This window comes from Dacryopinax primogenitus (genome assembly GCF_000292625.1).
Source record: "Dacryopinax primogenitus strain DJM-731 SS1 chromosome Unknown DACRYscaffold_14, whole genome shotgun sequence".
NCBI lineage: Eukaryota > Fungi > Basidiomycota > Dacrymycetes > Dacrymycetales > Dacrymycetaceae > Dacryopinax > Dacryopinax primogenitus.
In genome coordinates, this window is record NW_024467211.1 from 478,058 (window position 1) to 490,811 (window position 12,754).

General features: G+C 53.3%; 5 protein-coding genes across 5 annotated transcripts; all 5 read left to right on the forward strand.

The window, feature by feature from the left end:
* Positions 1 to 682, forward strand: DACRYDRAFT_117572 (uncharacterized protein). Its single transcript, XM_040770412.1, has 2 exons — positions 1 to 38; positions 88 to 682. Exon 2 carries the CDS (start codon positions 157 to 159, stop codon positions 640 to 642), a length of 486 nt encoding a protein of 161 aa, XP_040626851.1. The 5' UTR covers positions 1 to 38; positions 88 to 156; the 3' UTR covers positions 643 to 682.
* A 1,982-nt stretch (positions 683 to 2,664) lies between these two features.
* On the forward strand, positions 2,665 to 5,182 carry DACRYDRAFT_23490 (NAD-dependent glycerol-3-phosphate dehydrogenase). Its single transcript, XM_040773263.1, has 8 exons — positions 2,665 to 2,815; positions 2,881 to 2,939; positions 2,989 to 3,164; positions 3,215 to 3,371; positions 3,422 to 3,446; positions 3,499 to 3,708; positions 3,761 to 4,047; positions 4,106 to 5,182. Exons 1-8 carry the CDS (start codon positions 2,755 to 2,757, stop codon positions 4,289 to 4,291), a joined length of 1,161 nt encoding a protein of 386 aa, XP_040626852.1. The 5' UTR covers positions 2,665 to 2,754; the 3' UTR covers positions 4,292 to 5,182.
* Positions 5,183 to 5,217: 35 nt separating this feature from the next.
* DACRYDRAFT_117574 (uncharacterized protein) lies at positions 5,218 to 8,275 on the forward strand. Its single transcript, XM_040770413.1, has 6 exons — positions 5,218 to 5,499; positions 5,556 to 5,633; positions 5,743 to 6,175; positions 6,228 to 6,998; positions 7,054 to 7,534; positions 7,587 to 8,275. The coding sequence occupies exons 1-6, from the start codon at positions 5,403 to 5,405 to the stop codon at positions 7,713 to 7,715; spliced, it is 1,989 nt and encodes a 662-aa protein (XP_040626853.1). The 5' UTR covers positions 5,218 to 5,402; the 3' UTR covers positions 7,716 to 8,275.
* An 893-nt stretch (positions 8,276 to 9,168) lies between these two features.
* Positions 9,169 to 10,426, forward strand: DACRYDRAFT_109384 (Metallo-dependent hydrolase; the record flags this gene model as incomplete). The annotated part of the gene is made up of 3 exons (XM_040768870.1): positions 9,169 to 9,203; positions 9,258 to 10,034; positions 10,087 to 10,426. 3 exons carry the CDS (start codon positions 9,169 to 9,171, stop codon positions 10,424 to 10,426), a joined length of 1,152 nt encoding a protein of 383 aa, XP_040626854.1.
* A 684-nt stretch (positions 10,427 to 11,110) lies between these two features.
* On the forward strand, positions 11,111 to 12,742 carry DACRYDRAFT_23492 (uncharacterized protein). The gene is made up of 2 exons (XM_040773264.1): positions 11,111 to 12,309; positions 12,358 to 12,742. The coding sequence occupies exons 1-2, from the start codon at positions 11,228 to 11,230 to the stop codon at positions 12,683 to 12,685; spliced, it is 1,410 nt and encodes a 469-aa protein (XP_040626855.1). The 5' UTR covers positions 11,111 to 11,227; the 3' UTR covers positions 12,686 to 12,742.
* Positions 12,743 to 12,754: the final 12 nt, after the last annotated feature.

Below are 12,754 nucleotides of genomic sequence, written 5' to 3' on the forward strand. Positions count from 1 at the left end.
ATGGTTCGATAGAGTGCAGAGAGCGAAGAAAGGCACTTGTAAGCATTCTCTGTGCAATGCCTCCCATGTTATCTTATAGTCTGCCAGCTGTACATTCGAGCTCAACATGCGATTGGAGGCATTGTGAAGGTCCCGGCTTTGCATGAGAAGGCAGACATGGAGGGCATACCAAGGGACTGGTACAGGAAGGAGCATTTGGATGTACAGCGCCCAACGTTCTATGAGGTTCCGGATGGAGGCTTCGTAGTTCTCCGCATGGCGTATGGAGTGTCTGCCGATGTTGAGCTGCTGGCGGTGAAGGTGGAATCTTTCGAGACTGTGTATCTCTGCGCCGCCCCCTCGCCAGCTCCCAAAGGCATCCGGTATTTTGCCATCCGTATAATGGAAGAGTGGGATATAGAATCTCCTCAACGTTATCATTTTGTATACAGCGACAAATCTGCTAAGGACAGTCTGGACTTGTTGCGGGCGACGTTCCCCGTTCGGAATCCTTTCAAGCCACCCAACATGGATGCCATGTTCCTCAGTGAATCCCTCGCAGAAGATGTCGAGCGGGTAGAGGGTGGTGAGCCAGCGGACATGGAGATTGATAAGGGTGCTTCAGTCGCTATGACTTTGAGCCGTCTTGGTTGTATTGTCTGAGCAGCGCTGTGTACGTCACATATGTTGAGTGTTGAGTGTTGTGCTAGTAACATTGTCGAATACGAGATTTGAACACATCTTGCCCCAGGCAATCATATGCACCTCTTCAAACAGCCTGAGTGAGCGCGAAGCCCTTCAGCCCCAATGATTACAGGGATGTTCCATCCCGAGGAGGAAGCAAGACTGGAGGGACATGCCAGTGTCATCTTTCTTAATATAAGGCAGCGCGTGCATCATAATGAACCCAGGATGAATGCAAAATGCCGCATATAAGCCACGTATGCCTGGCCATTGACCAGCAGGCCAATCGAACCTCAAGCAATGGGTTTACAGGATTGGGTTGAAGAATGCGCATGCTTTCCCAGTTCAGGCTTGACGGCACGATTGGAAGCATTTGAGATTTGATGCCAAAGCTATTCTTCTCGCGTAGGCAACGACGTCTTCAATCCAATAGCCTGAGGAGAGGGATGCTATGCTGAGAATGCCTTGGCTGTACTTTCGCTCATGGAAGACAGTCGGCCGACAGTAGAGGACTCTGTTTCGTATGCGAAGGCTGTCGGAGCTTGGCAGAAGTAGGCCTGTCCATATTGGAGCATTTCAGCGATGTGGACGTTTCGCTTCGACACACTGTAATTTATGTTCCATTTTGTCCTAAGCGCCAGGTTCGACAAGGATAGCATCTTCCGCGTCATCCTCATCTTGATTCCAGACTTACTCTTGCGCTCGCTCCGGTTCGGCACTTTTGACCTGGCTTGCGACCGTCGACGTACCGTTGTCCTGTGATGCGGTACCCTGAACAATTAAAAGGTGCACGGTAAGTCGGTCCAAGGTCTGGGTTCTTTCTCGCAAGGCTCTCACAAGGAGCCCGGAATATATATCCATGGATGGAAGATTGTTCTGGTGCGCATGTGATTTGACTTAGTGGGGACATCAACCTCGCTTGAGCTTACCTTCCTCATGGAGGGGAAAAGATGACCATCGCATAGTTCATTGTGCCTTTCCATTACACACCGCCAGCGCTTGTTTTGCTTCGCTAGTGAGCCCAGATGACGAGGCATCTGCAGCTAGGACAGGTGGGAAGGCTTGCATGTCTTTGGACGTACACCGGACAGGAGGGTCGAAAAATTCAGTGGAAGAAATATTGGGAGCAAGCGTCGTTACATCCGATCTTTCGCACTGAGCCGTTCTGCAAGTCGGCAAGGTCATTGCAGAGCACCACACCAGCTGACATGTGATAGCTCAAACAACGTGTTCTGAAGCTTGCGTACCGCGGTGCTGAGCAGCTCAGGCATAGAGTCAAGAATAGACACAGGCGTGCTATAGCTACTTCCTGCAAGGTTGCTAGCATAAGTCGAGCGAGAAGCTGCTCCTATAGCATGGAGTATATTACCAGGGTGTCTATGTAGTACCGAGAAAAAAGCGTGCAATACCATAGTGCAAATGGCTCCCTCCTTTAGGTGCGAGAACTCATGATGAATGGTCTTCAACGTGGTCGAAGTGAATAGCCTCATGCAAAACTTGATGCAAGCAACGACGCTTTCGTAAGAGGGCCCGTCAGTTTCAGGCGCATTCCTCATTCACGTGCTCCAGCCATCGTAGATACTCCAGGGGTCCCTCATATTTGCAGTCAGTATTTTTGGATAAGGTGGGCTATATAAAATGAAATACGAACAAATAGCAACTGCTCACAGTATATAACTGCCTCTATGTTTACCTCAAATGTCTTTGATATTACTATCGATTCATAAGAATCTCGTCATCGTCATATACCAGTCCCCACTGAAGGGACCCCTGAACGATCTCCGTAGCCCGTGAAAAGGAGTGATTGGGGAGACCAAGGTTCTAAAACGGGCACCCAAGAGAATCTCAGAGTCGCGTGAGTTCCCGTGGCTCCTGCAGCCCCCCCATCGTCGCTGTATGCACAAAGCGTTGGGGACGGTACGCAAGAGCTTGTCCCCATCGTCCTTTCTACCCGGGACCGCCCGAAGCTCGTCTCTTCTCCCCTCTCTCAGCCTCAAAAAGAGCCTATCTCGGCACCCGTGGATCGCCCTCCCTACTCCACAAGGTCGTCTCTCCTCGCTGTCTACGCTTAGTTCACCACCTCCACAAAAGATGGAACTTCCCGAGGGGCTGCCTCCAAAACAGCTTCTAAAGGTCCTAGTCCTCGGTGCAGGTGCGTCCTCCTTCCGACACAGTCGCTCTTTGAAGCAGGGACGTGACTGACCTCGGGACGCGCAGGAAACTTCGGCTCGTGTCTCGCAGATCACCTCGCAGACGTCGATCACAAAGTGTACATTGTGGGGCCCCTCGTGTGTGCCCGTGAACCGCTATTCACCCGGGGTTTAGTGGTCCCGTGAGGCAGACGTTGTCGAGGCGCTCAACGCGACCCATCGGAACCCCAGGTACCTCACCGAGCATTCCTTCCCGGAGGACATACTTGCCCTTGGACCGGAGTTTCCCGACAGCCAGATCATCAACCATGTTGATGTATTGCTGTTTGCGATCCCTACTGAAGGTCTGAGGTCCGTATATGCGCTATGGGAGACTACTCCTGAGACTGATGCACGCGTAGGGAGACTCTGGGGAAAGTGCGCGACCGCTTGAACCACGAAGAGCCGCCTCTCTTCATCTTTGTCAACAAGGGAATTGAGGTAGAAAGTGAGGCACTCCCACTCGAGATCATCGCCGACACATGTGGAGTGGATATTGCCCGTGTGTCCACTTTCGTCGTAAGTACCTCGTGATGATAACAATAAACATCAAGCTTATATGCGCACAGTCTGGACCCTCCTTCGCCAAAGAGAGTATGTCTATCCTTTCACTACAGATACTTTGTCGCTGACCCTTTTCTGGAAGTCGTTAGACGCCAGCCGACTACTGTATCAATCGCTTCCCTCTCTCCTGAGCACGCGCAACGCGCCTCGGATCTCTTCCATCAGCCTTGGTTCCGCTGCTATACCAATCCTGATCCTGTAGGGGTCGAGCTAGCAGGTGCACTGAAGAATGTTTATGCCATTGCCTCGGGTATTGCGGACGGAATGGGCTATGAGAACAACACGAGAGCAGGTAAGAAGCCTGCGAAGTCGATTGTAATTTGTAATATTGATGTTAGTGCCAGGCCTCATCACACGGTCGCTCGCCGAGATGACCCGAGTCGGGACGGCCTATGGTGCTTCACCTTTGACCTTCCTTTCTTTGGCTGGTGTCGGTGATCTGTTCTTGACGTGCTCCTCCACCACGTCGCGTAACTTCACCGTGGGACGTCGACTCGGTGAAGGCGAGCAACTCCAGCACATCATCGACACCCTTGGTAGTGTCGCGGAAGGTGTTACCACTGCAAAGGCGCTACATTCCATTCTCCGAAGGCTAGAAGTGACTGCGCCGATAGCAGAAGGCGTATATTCGGTTCGTGTGCTTCTCCGGAGAGCCACGGGACAGGGTCTTACCCCAACTGTTACCCCAGGTTCTTTACGAGGGCCGGGGCGCACACGAGATGGCAAGCGAGCTGATGTCCCTTCCGCCTCAGTCCGAGATCGACCTGCCTGTCCATATATCGAAACCCGTGCAAGCGCTCATGGCAAAGCTGGGCATCAAAGAAGGGGATCTGTCACCCCGGGCCAGTGTCCTGTCCACGATAGGACCCGATTAGTCTGTCCCTCTTGAGCGACTGCAGATGTCCACGGACGTGCCCCAGGGGGCCGTCTCATATACTCTTTGTTTTTTCCGGTATCAAATGGCTTATGACAGACTGCTTACGGCCAAGTTCAATATCGAGCACGTTGCGTCAAGATTTGCCAGAACGAACCTCATGGGACGGGTTCGAAGCAGGACATGTGAGCAATCAACCATTGACACCAGTTACTCTCTGGCGTTTTGTCCCGTTGTTTGGCAAAGAGAAGTCTGCGCTCATATCGGTCTCGTGCATGACCGTGCGAAACTGACAAGGACAAGCGCTGCCTCAACTCCGAGTTCTCCGCTCGGAACGCACCAGCTGACAGATTGGTCCCTTTGAATGGTGACGGCTGAAAGAAGGCTACGGGTACACAGACCCGTACGAGTTGTCACCGATGAGCCCTCTATGAATATTGCCAAGCAGGGATGACGGTTCTATATTGCTTCGAAACGACTGTCATTGGCCAGTTGTGACATAATCCAGCTGACTGGCATAAAGGTGCGTCTCCAATCGACGCGTGGCTCTGACATTTGGGTTGCGAATCAGGAGCGAGGCTCTTGGGGGCTGTTCGGTTAACGAAGTCCACCTTTTATTTTTTTCACCCTGGGGAGAAAAGGGACCCCGGGACCAATCGCACGCCACATACTCTTTGCCAGTGTTTTGTGCCCATTCTCCTTTGCCCTTTTGTATGCCCGGGTGAACCCGCGTTCGGCTTCCGACCCCCGAAGTGTGCTCGCGCGCCGAACCGTTTTGCTCCTGCATGCGCCCGTTCGGTGTGCAGCCGCCCAAATTTTTCTCGGCCCTGTCCTGCGAGCACCAGTCCGGCAACGCCCTATTACACCCCCCTACTTCTCTTTTCAACTCAAAACCACGCTACAAGGCTTCATTTCAAGCTTTGTGCCCCTCCCCCTCCCCACTCATCTTTCCTTTTTCTTTCACCATCATTCCCTAGCCGCCCGCCGCCGTGAAAGCACGTTCGCTGTTGCTTCACGGTTTCACTCAACCATTCGGGTATCGCTGGGGCTGTTAGGATCGTTTCTCGTCCGATCCCGCCTAGCTGTCCACTCCGCTCAACTCGCACATCATCATGGTCTCGCCGTTATGGAGGGCAGCGAGCGATGGTGATCTGGAAAAAGTGCAGGAGCTTCTTAAGGAAGCTTCCAGCGTCGACGTGGAGATCAAAGGTACGCCGTCTAAAAAAGCGCCACAGTTGGAAATTGCTCATCCATTACGTGAACAGATCACACTGGCGCAACACCACTCATCCAGGCGATCAGGAATGGACATGTCGAGGTCGTGAGAGTTATGTTGGATAATGGTCCGTTTGGGGGTTTCATCGCGAGTTACCTATGAACTGACCACGTCACCGCTCCTTCTGCCTTCTTCTCGTCGAAATTGCTGTGTCACAATTTGCCTCCTCATTGCAGGCGCCGACCCCAACAACAACTCTGCTCAAGGACGACCCGACGTGTACACAGAGGATCCGACTATTCTCGAGTTGCTAGTTGGGGCCCGTGCCAAGCTCGAGGCTCCAGCGCCAGCCCCCGCAGTTCCCACGGCTGTCTCCGCCAACTACGTGAGCTACGAGCAGGTTTCGTACGCGGCGTATCCCCAGGCCTACTATTCTGAAGGGCTGGTTCCCCCCCCCTACCCTGCCTACCCGTACATGTACAGGCCGGACATGATCCCCGCTGGCATGGTCATCTCTTCTGCTGCCCCACCACCTGCTCCTGCAGTTTCTGAGCAGACAGCGCCGGCCCCGTCGCTGCCTCAGCAGGCCTCCCAATCTCCCGTTCAAAGGAGTGAGAACAGCAGTGCTGGGTTGCCTCCCCCTGAGATTGCGAAGACCATTCCCTGCAGGTGCGTAGAATCGCCGTCGGAGTTTATTGTTGATACTGATTTGGTTTATAAGATTCTACCCTGCATGTCGGTACGGTGCCCAGTGCATTTTTGCACATCCCGACCCAGCGCCTGCGTCCACAGCTGTTGTCCAGCCTGCCCCTACCCCGGTCTCTGCCCCTACCTATGCCTACCCTATGGCTCCTCTTGCGTATTCTTATGGTTCTCCTCCTTACGATCCCTCGACTATGACCTATGGACCCTACTATGCTATGACCGCGCCGGCCATGCCGGCCTACGCTCCCATGGCAGCCATGACTTCCCCGCCATTCTCTGCCGCGCCTGGGGTTCCCCACCAGCGCTCTAGCTCAGATGTGCATACCCCAATATCGGCAACCTTCTCCCCCGTTACCAACCCCGTTTTGGCCGGCATGTGGCCAGTCGGGGTCATTCCACCTATTTCCCCTTATGTCCAGCCGGCCATGGGGCAGGCGCCTCCGATGTCACCGGTCGAGGCTACTCATGGTGTCAACGGTGCTTCTCCGCACCCCATGGCACCTCCCTCGCCTACGACCTTCTACAACCCGGCTGCCGATGTCTCTATCCCTACCGCTCCCGCCGCACATCGGCGTTCCTTCTCCACTCCCCGAGCCTTAGATGGATTCGGGCAACTGCAGATGCCTGACGGCATTCCACAGCCCGAGACACAAAATATTACGACTATGTACTTCCGCGGATCAAGCCGTGGCCGGGGAGGAAAGCGATCCTCCTATCTGCCCGGCCAGAGGCAGCCCGCCTCCAACGTAGTCTGCTTATTCTTCCCCACCGGAAAGTGTAAGAATGGGTGAGCATCTTCCATGCTTCAGATCTGAATAGCGAATCTGATGAAAAAATTGCAGCCCGGATTGTCGCTTCGCGCATGTTATGCCAGGACCCGATGATCCGCCACCGGTGCATCCGCGGACTGCGCGCGCTCGCGCGGCGGCCCTTGAGCTCGATAGGCAAGCCTCATTCCCGACAATCAATGAGCCTGTAAATGTGCCGAATGGGCATGGGTATCCTCGGAATGGCTCGGGCAACGGATCATCTCCCTCTAGCCAAAATGGAGCGTTTGATAAGCTTCGTGCTATGCCCAACGGCAAGCACGGAGCGGCCACCGCCGGTAGCTCCCGTTCCAGTTCAGCAGCGCCAGTCAACCGCCAGCGCATTCCAAATGCGGATGATTTCCCCGCTTTAGGTGGCCCAGGTGCGGGGCCTAACGGGGTGAAGCCAATTGCGGGTCCTGCGGGACCCACCGCTGCACAGGTGCTACAAGCACCTGCTCCCGCTCCCCGGAGCACGAGCAAACCCAGAACTCAGTCTGAAACGAGTTCGGAGAAGGTAAGATATTTCGACATTACTTTTGTGAAGTAGCTAAATGGTTTTCATATAGGCTACAAAGATCGCCGACGATATTGCAGACGTGACCAGCAAACTAGAGGCAGTCAAGATCGAGAGCGTGACCGCGAGTCTTCCCAGGCCGCCGACCCCGGCCCGCGAATCCGATGCCGTCTTCGCGTAGAATTTGACGCCTTCTTATTTCAGGGTCACACATCTTTGGCCCGACCACCGACATCGCGTCTGACTAATGACGCCCAAATATTCTTCTCCATTCCGTCAGACCTCCGTTCCGTCTACCTGTTTGGATCTGTACTTGTGTCGAAATCACCTTACCCTAGCCATTCGTTAACGTCACTCGTTCGTTGTCCACTATACCTGGCTCGACAGCGACTTCGGTTGGCCGACTGCCTGATTCTTTCTCTTCATCTTTCTGTGGGCCCCCACACGTGTTCACTGGTTGTGTCGCGTTTATTTCTTCGCATCATTTGGTTATCATCACGCGTTATAAAAGTGTCTGCCGACCTACATCATTTGTCCTTACTTACAGCTTGCTTTTTCTCGTCTGCTTCTCCCCTCTCGTGCTGTGTTTGTCTCCTTTCGCACCCATATTATTTAGCATCGCCAGCCCGTAGGTCAGTTGGTTCCATTTGTTGTTGGTCTCTACATCCTTTCAGTTATCCGTCTGCACGTGCATCTGTTCTGATCCTCTACAGGATTGAGCAATCCATTCCTGTTGTCAACGTAGATGGTGCCATGTGTGGGCCTGATGAGAATGAGATAGTCCTACGTGTACGTACCTCAGCACAGCCTTGCACGAGGAAGGGTGAGGTGCACAATGTTGTCAGAGTCCTTATCCAGCTTCCTACCTGCCTGTAACGCCATGCTACACTGCAAGAGACCAACTGTCAAGCGCCTAAGAACCAGGCCTGGTGGACAGAGCTCCGTTGTACGGCATCCGCTGCCGAGATGCCAGCAACCTCGCCGCAATCAATGTCGCTGCCTAACTGGGTTGACCTGACTCCACTTCCGCCATAAACCCTGCTCTTGCGTCTGGCATACTTTCGTCCTCCTACAAATCATCTGTCTCCAGCGGGTCAAAACTGTATTGATAGTATGGATCCTGTTGACAATGGTATCTGGATGGAAGGGTTTGCTTTGCCACCCCTTTCTCTCGGAGACGATATAAACGTCGAAACAAACGAACCGTACGTACGTGCGGCTACCCTTCACCGGCTCAACTTATTCTGTGCTTTTAGTCCAACCATGCCGGTCATCATAAAAAATGCTCGCGTATTTGGTTATTCCACCTTGGTGAAACTCACTTGCGATCCGCTCAGTGGGCATATATTTTCGGTCACACCAGAAACGTCTGCCGACTCTATGACTCTACTGTCAACCTCGATTACCTCTTCGGACCACCCGGTCTTTAGCTCCCGTGTTCTTCTAGACGCACCTGAACCATCTCCGAACGCTAATACTGTTATCGATGCGAAAGGCTCGCTTGTTTTACCGGGTTTGGTCCACAGTCACATCCATCTGGATAAAGCGTATCTATTGGATCGCTGCTCTATCCAGGACGGGTTGGTTTTCAGCCGAACTAAAGTTTGCGTCCTGATTCTCTTCATCTGAGCAGGATGTTCCACGAGGCAGTTTATAAGACCCAGGAAGCGTCAGTTGTCCTGTGACGGCAAGAGTGCGTCTAAAGAAGCTTACTTTTTCTCAGAAAAAAGGCCTTTGACGAAGACGATCTTCTCGAGAGGGGCCGTCAGCTTATTCGTGCTTCAATCTCCCATGGCGTTACAACTATGAGGGCACATGTCGAGGTGGATCCGGTGGTCAAGTTCAAATGCTTGAACGTTGGCATACGGCTGAAGGCTGAATTTTCCGACACTTGCGACATACGTCTGGTGGTCTTCGCACAAGACCCGATTTTCTCAAAACCCTTGGGTCACATGGACCAGAAATGGACGGAGCACATGATGACATTGCTGGAGGAGGCGATTGATCGAGGCGACGGCGCTGTTGCAGCCATTGGCTCAGCGCCTTATGTCGAGATGGGGGGTAAATCCCACGAACTAGCAAACGCGACCTATATTCTGGATCTCGCTGTCAAACATGGACTCGACGCCGACTTCCACCTTGACTTTGATCTTTCGAGAGAATCACGGTTCATGAACCTCCTCGATGAAGTCCGTAAACGACCCCAATTTCATTGCCGAGATCCACCAGCCCTCAGACGGAACTTCGTTTCTCCGTTACGAGTCACCCTCGGGCACTGTCGTACGCTGTCGCGCATAGATCCCATTCGGATCGGGAGCAGTATCTCCGTGGCTGCGGAAGGCCTGGAAGTCTATATTGTTGGCTTGCCGAATTCCGACATGTACATGAAACATGACAGAGAGCCTTCGGTCTATCGTGAGTCATACAGGACTGTACTGAATCCCTTAAACTTGGAGGCTCAGTCATCCTTTCTCCGAGGGCGGATCTCCCTCTCCGTCAAGTAAGTCCGGATCTTTAGCGGTGGAAAACCAGTTGACTCGTCCTTATTGAAGCAATGTCGGTAACCTTTTTACTCCTCAGGGGGATGGAGACCCTTTGGCACTTCTCCCGATGTGTGTCGGCGTATTCCAGAATGCAAAGGAAAACTCCCTTGCTTCTCTCATAAGAATGGTTACTGTATTCGCAGCGAGCGCCGCCGGACTCCGGCCCCGCGAGCATGCCGCCGATCTGATGCTTCAGCCCGGCGAACCGGCAGATCTAGTCATATTGGACGGCTGCACAGATTGGAGAATGGCCGCATTGTCCCCTCCTTTCGCAAGAGTCACTCTGAAGGGCGGGAGGGTGGTTGGGAAAAGGAAAGTAGAGACGTGGGTTGAGGGCCAGTCCGGATAAAGTTGGGTTGGTAAGTTGTCCGAACACCACGCAATGTGGAACTTTCTTTTTTAGGATGTGTTCCGAGTGGATAAGCTGTAATTGTCGTGATACATCATGCGAAATCGATGGGTGCGCTAGCTCGTCATGGGTCGCCTTGAGGATATCATGAGGTGGAAATGGCAGTGCCTGTCGGCAAAAACATGTAAATGGAAGTTTCGCGATGAAAGCCGGAAGATTAATATTACCTCAGTCCCTATGCCATGGCGGCGACGAACGCTGATCGTTTGAATATCACCATCCCCAATGTTGCCCCAAATGGAGCGGCAACACGCCTTTATCATGAGTTGGCCTGAACACGTTGGACCATGCTTCGCACTGCCGGCGACTCTCGGGCCTGGGTTGTTGTGCATTAGGTCCTCACTCTCTATGCCAGCTCAGAGCTGCTTGCATCTGGAAGGATGCACTCAACCAACAACAGGATGTCCAGTGGATGAGGATGTCTTCCACTCGGTGTGTGACTGTTCTGTATCGGCGAGAGGGGCCTGAGCGCTCTTGATTTGGATATTCGAACAAGCTCCATGATGCGATAGCCCGTGATGGATCGGTCTTCGCACGGCAGGGAGCCGGAACTTAGACCATAAGGTCCCGCCCCCCTCCGACATCTGCTGGAAACCCTGTCTCTTCAAGTCGACCATGTCGCTCATTATCTGCAACGCCCGCGTCGTCGGCTACCACACCTTGGTCAAGGTGACATGCGACGCGGAAACGTGCTGCATTACATCGATAGAGCCGCAAGGCAAGAAGCTTGTTGTCTCTTCGATGTGGTTGCGCCGAAACGCCTTTCGAAATCTCGCTTCGGTTGTACGCCTTGGTCGGGCCAGCAATAAGGTCGCCGTTATCGACGCTGGAGGTAGCTTAGTGCTCCCTGGACTGGTCCAGGCGCACATGCATCTCAGTCACACCTATTTGGACAGCGGCCAGGTGAAAAGCCCTGACGGCACCGAACTTTTCTCGAATGCGACATTGGCATTCGTCGGTACTCTCGGCGACACGAGGTCCTTCCGCGACGTGGACACTCTCAAGAACGTTCCATACAGGCTCTCGAAGGTGGATGCCTCTCTTGCGAGAATCAAGGCGCTGGTGGAGAGGGGCCGACTCATCATTGAAACGGCCCTATCTCGTGGCGTCACTAGCATGCGAACCCAGGTAGAAGTTGACACTAACGTCGGCCACCTGCCGTTTCATGCTGGGTGTGTACTTCAGAGAGAATTCGAGGACCGCTGCGATATTCGCATTTCTCTCTTTGCTACACAAGCTATATACTGCCAGCCAAACCGATCTTTCGACCAATGGCATACGGACCGCATGAAATGGCTGCTCCAACGCGCAGCAGGAAAAGAGGGCGTCAGAGCCGTTGGCTCTGCCCCTTTCATGGAAGATAATATGGGCACCGCACTCCTTAATATTCAATATATATTGGACTTGGCAGAAACACATGGCGTGGACGCTGAGTTCCACCTTGATGTCGACATTTCGCAAGACATGCGAACCCTTTTTGAAGTCATCCAACAAATACAACAACGCCCTGTGTTTAATTCTGACTTCTACTCTCCTGAACCATCGCATGTCAGGTTCCCCCTACGCGTTACGCTCGGGCATCGTGGACGGCTGTCTAGTATGTCCAGCCTGGACAAGAGCAATTTGGCGGAGCTCGTGGCGGGCTGGGAGATCTACTTCGTAGGTGTGTCTTACGAGGCAGAGGGACTCTTCCGCAGGTCCAGCACCTCGGCGCATGCTGGGTTCAAGCGCGAAGATGGTTGGTTCAATTCAGTTAGCCTCAGCAGGAGCCAGAGTGGATCTCTGGTAAAAGATCTCGACGCCCATACTTCATTGGCCATTGAGTAAGTGCATCTCGGATTGATTAAACACAGCCTGACATGGATCCGTAGAAACACTGGTACTTTCACTTCGCCGTGGGATGCTGATCCTCTTACCCTCCTCGCTATGGACGGTGCAAATCCAGGCGACGTTTCTGAGACGCAGGCGCAAAGCCTGCTTCGCATGGTCACCCTCAACGCCGCGGCAGCGGCAGGCATGGGAAGGCGTGCTCATCCACAATCTTTGCACATTCGAACCGGCGACGTTGCGAACCTAGTCATTCTTGACGGTTGTTATGACTGCAGAACCGCAGTGTTTAACCCACCACTCAACAGGATTACAATCAAGAGGGGACAGATGGTGTCGGGTGCGCAGGTCAAAGGCTGGAAGCTCAACTAAAACGGGTACTCCCAACCTCTTGTGCAGTTTCGGTCTTACTTCGTGTGTAGCTTTCCCCCCACTTTATGC

What these genes read in the sequence shown, in the direction of transcription:
- DACRYDRAFT_117572 (XM_040770412.1), top strand. Translation starts at nt 157, where the DNA reads ATGGAGGGCATACCAAGGGACTGGTACAGGAAGGAGCATTTGGATGTA.
- DACRYDRAFT_23490 (XM_040773263.1), top strand. Translation starts at nt 2,755, where the DNA reads ATGGAACTTCCCGAGGGGCTGCCTCCAAAACAGCTTCTAAAGGTCCTA. An exon ending in ATCCCTACTGAAGGTCTGAG is followed by an intron (nt 3,165 to 3,214) that starts GTCCGTATATGC and finishes ATGCACGCGTAG; the next exon opens with GGAGACTCTGGGGAAAGTGC. An exon ending in TGAGAACAACACGAGAGCAG is followed by an intron (nt 3,709 to 3,760) that starts GTAAGAAGCCTG and finishes TGTTAGTGCCAG; the next exon opens with GCCTCATCACACGGTCGCTC.
- DACRYDRAFT_117574 (XM_040770413.1), top strand. Translation starts at nt 5,403, where the DNA reads ATGGTCTCGCCGTTATGGAGGGCAGCGAGCGATGGTGATCTGGAAAAA. An exon ending in ACCGGAAAGTGTAAGAATGG is followed by an intron (nt 6,999 to 7,053) that starts GTGAGCATCTTC and finishes AAAAAATTGCAG; the next exon opens with CCCGGATTGTCGCTTCGCGC. An exon ending in CTGAAACGAGTTCGGAGAAG is followed by an intron (nt 7,535 to 7,586) that starts GTAAGATATTTC and finishes GTTTTCATATAG; the next exon opens with GCTACAAAGATCGCCGACGA.
- DACRYDRAFT_23492 (XM_040773264.1), top strand. Translation starts at nt 11,228, where the DNA reads ATGTGGTTGCGCCGAAACGCCTTTCGAAATCTCGCTTCGGTTGTACGC. An exon ending in CATACTTCATTGGCCATTGA is followed by an intron (nt 12,310 to 12,357) that starts GTAAGTGCATCT and finishes ATGGATCCGTAG; the next exon opens with AAACACTGGTACTTTCACTT.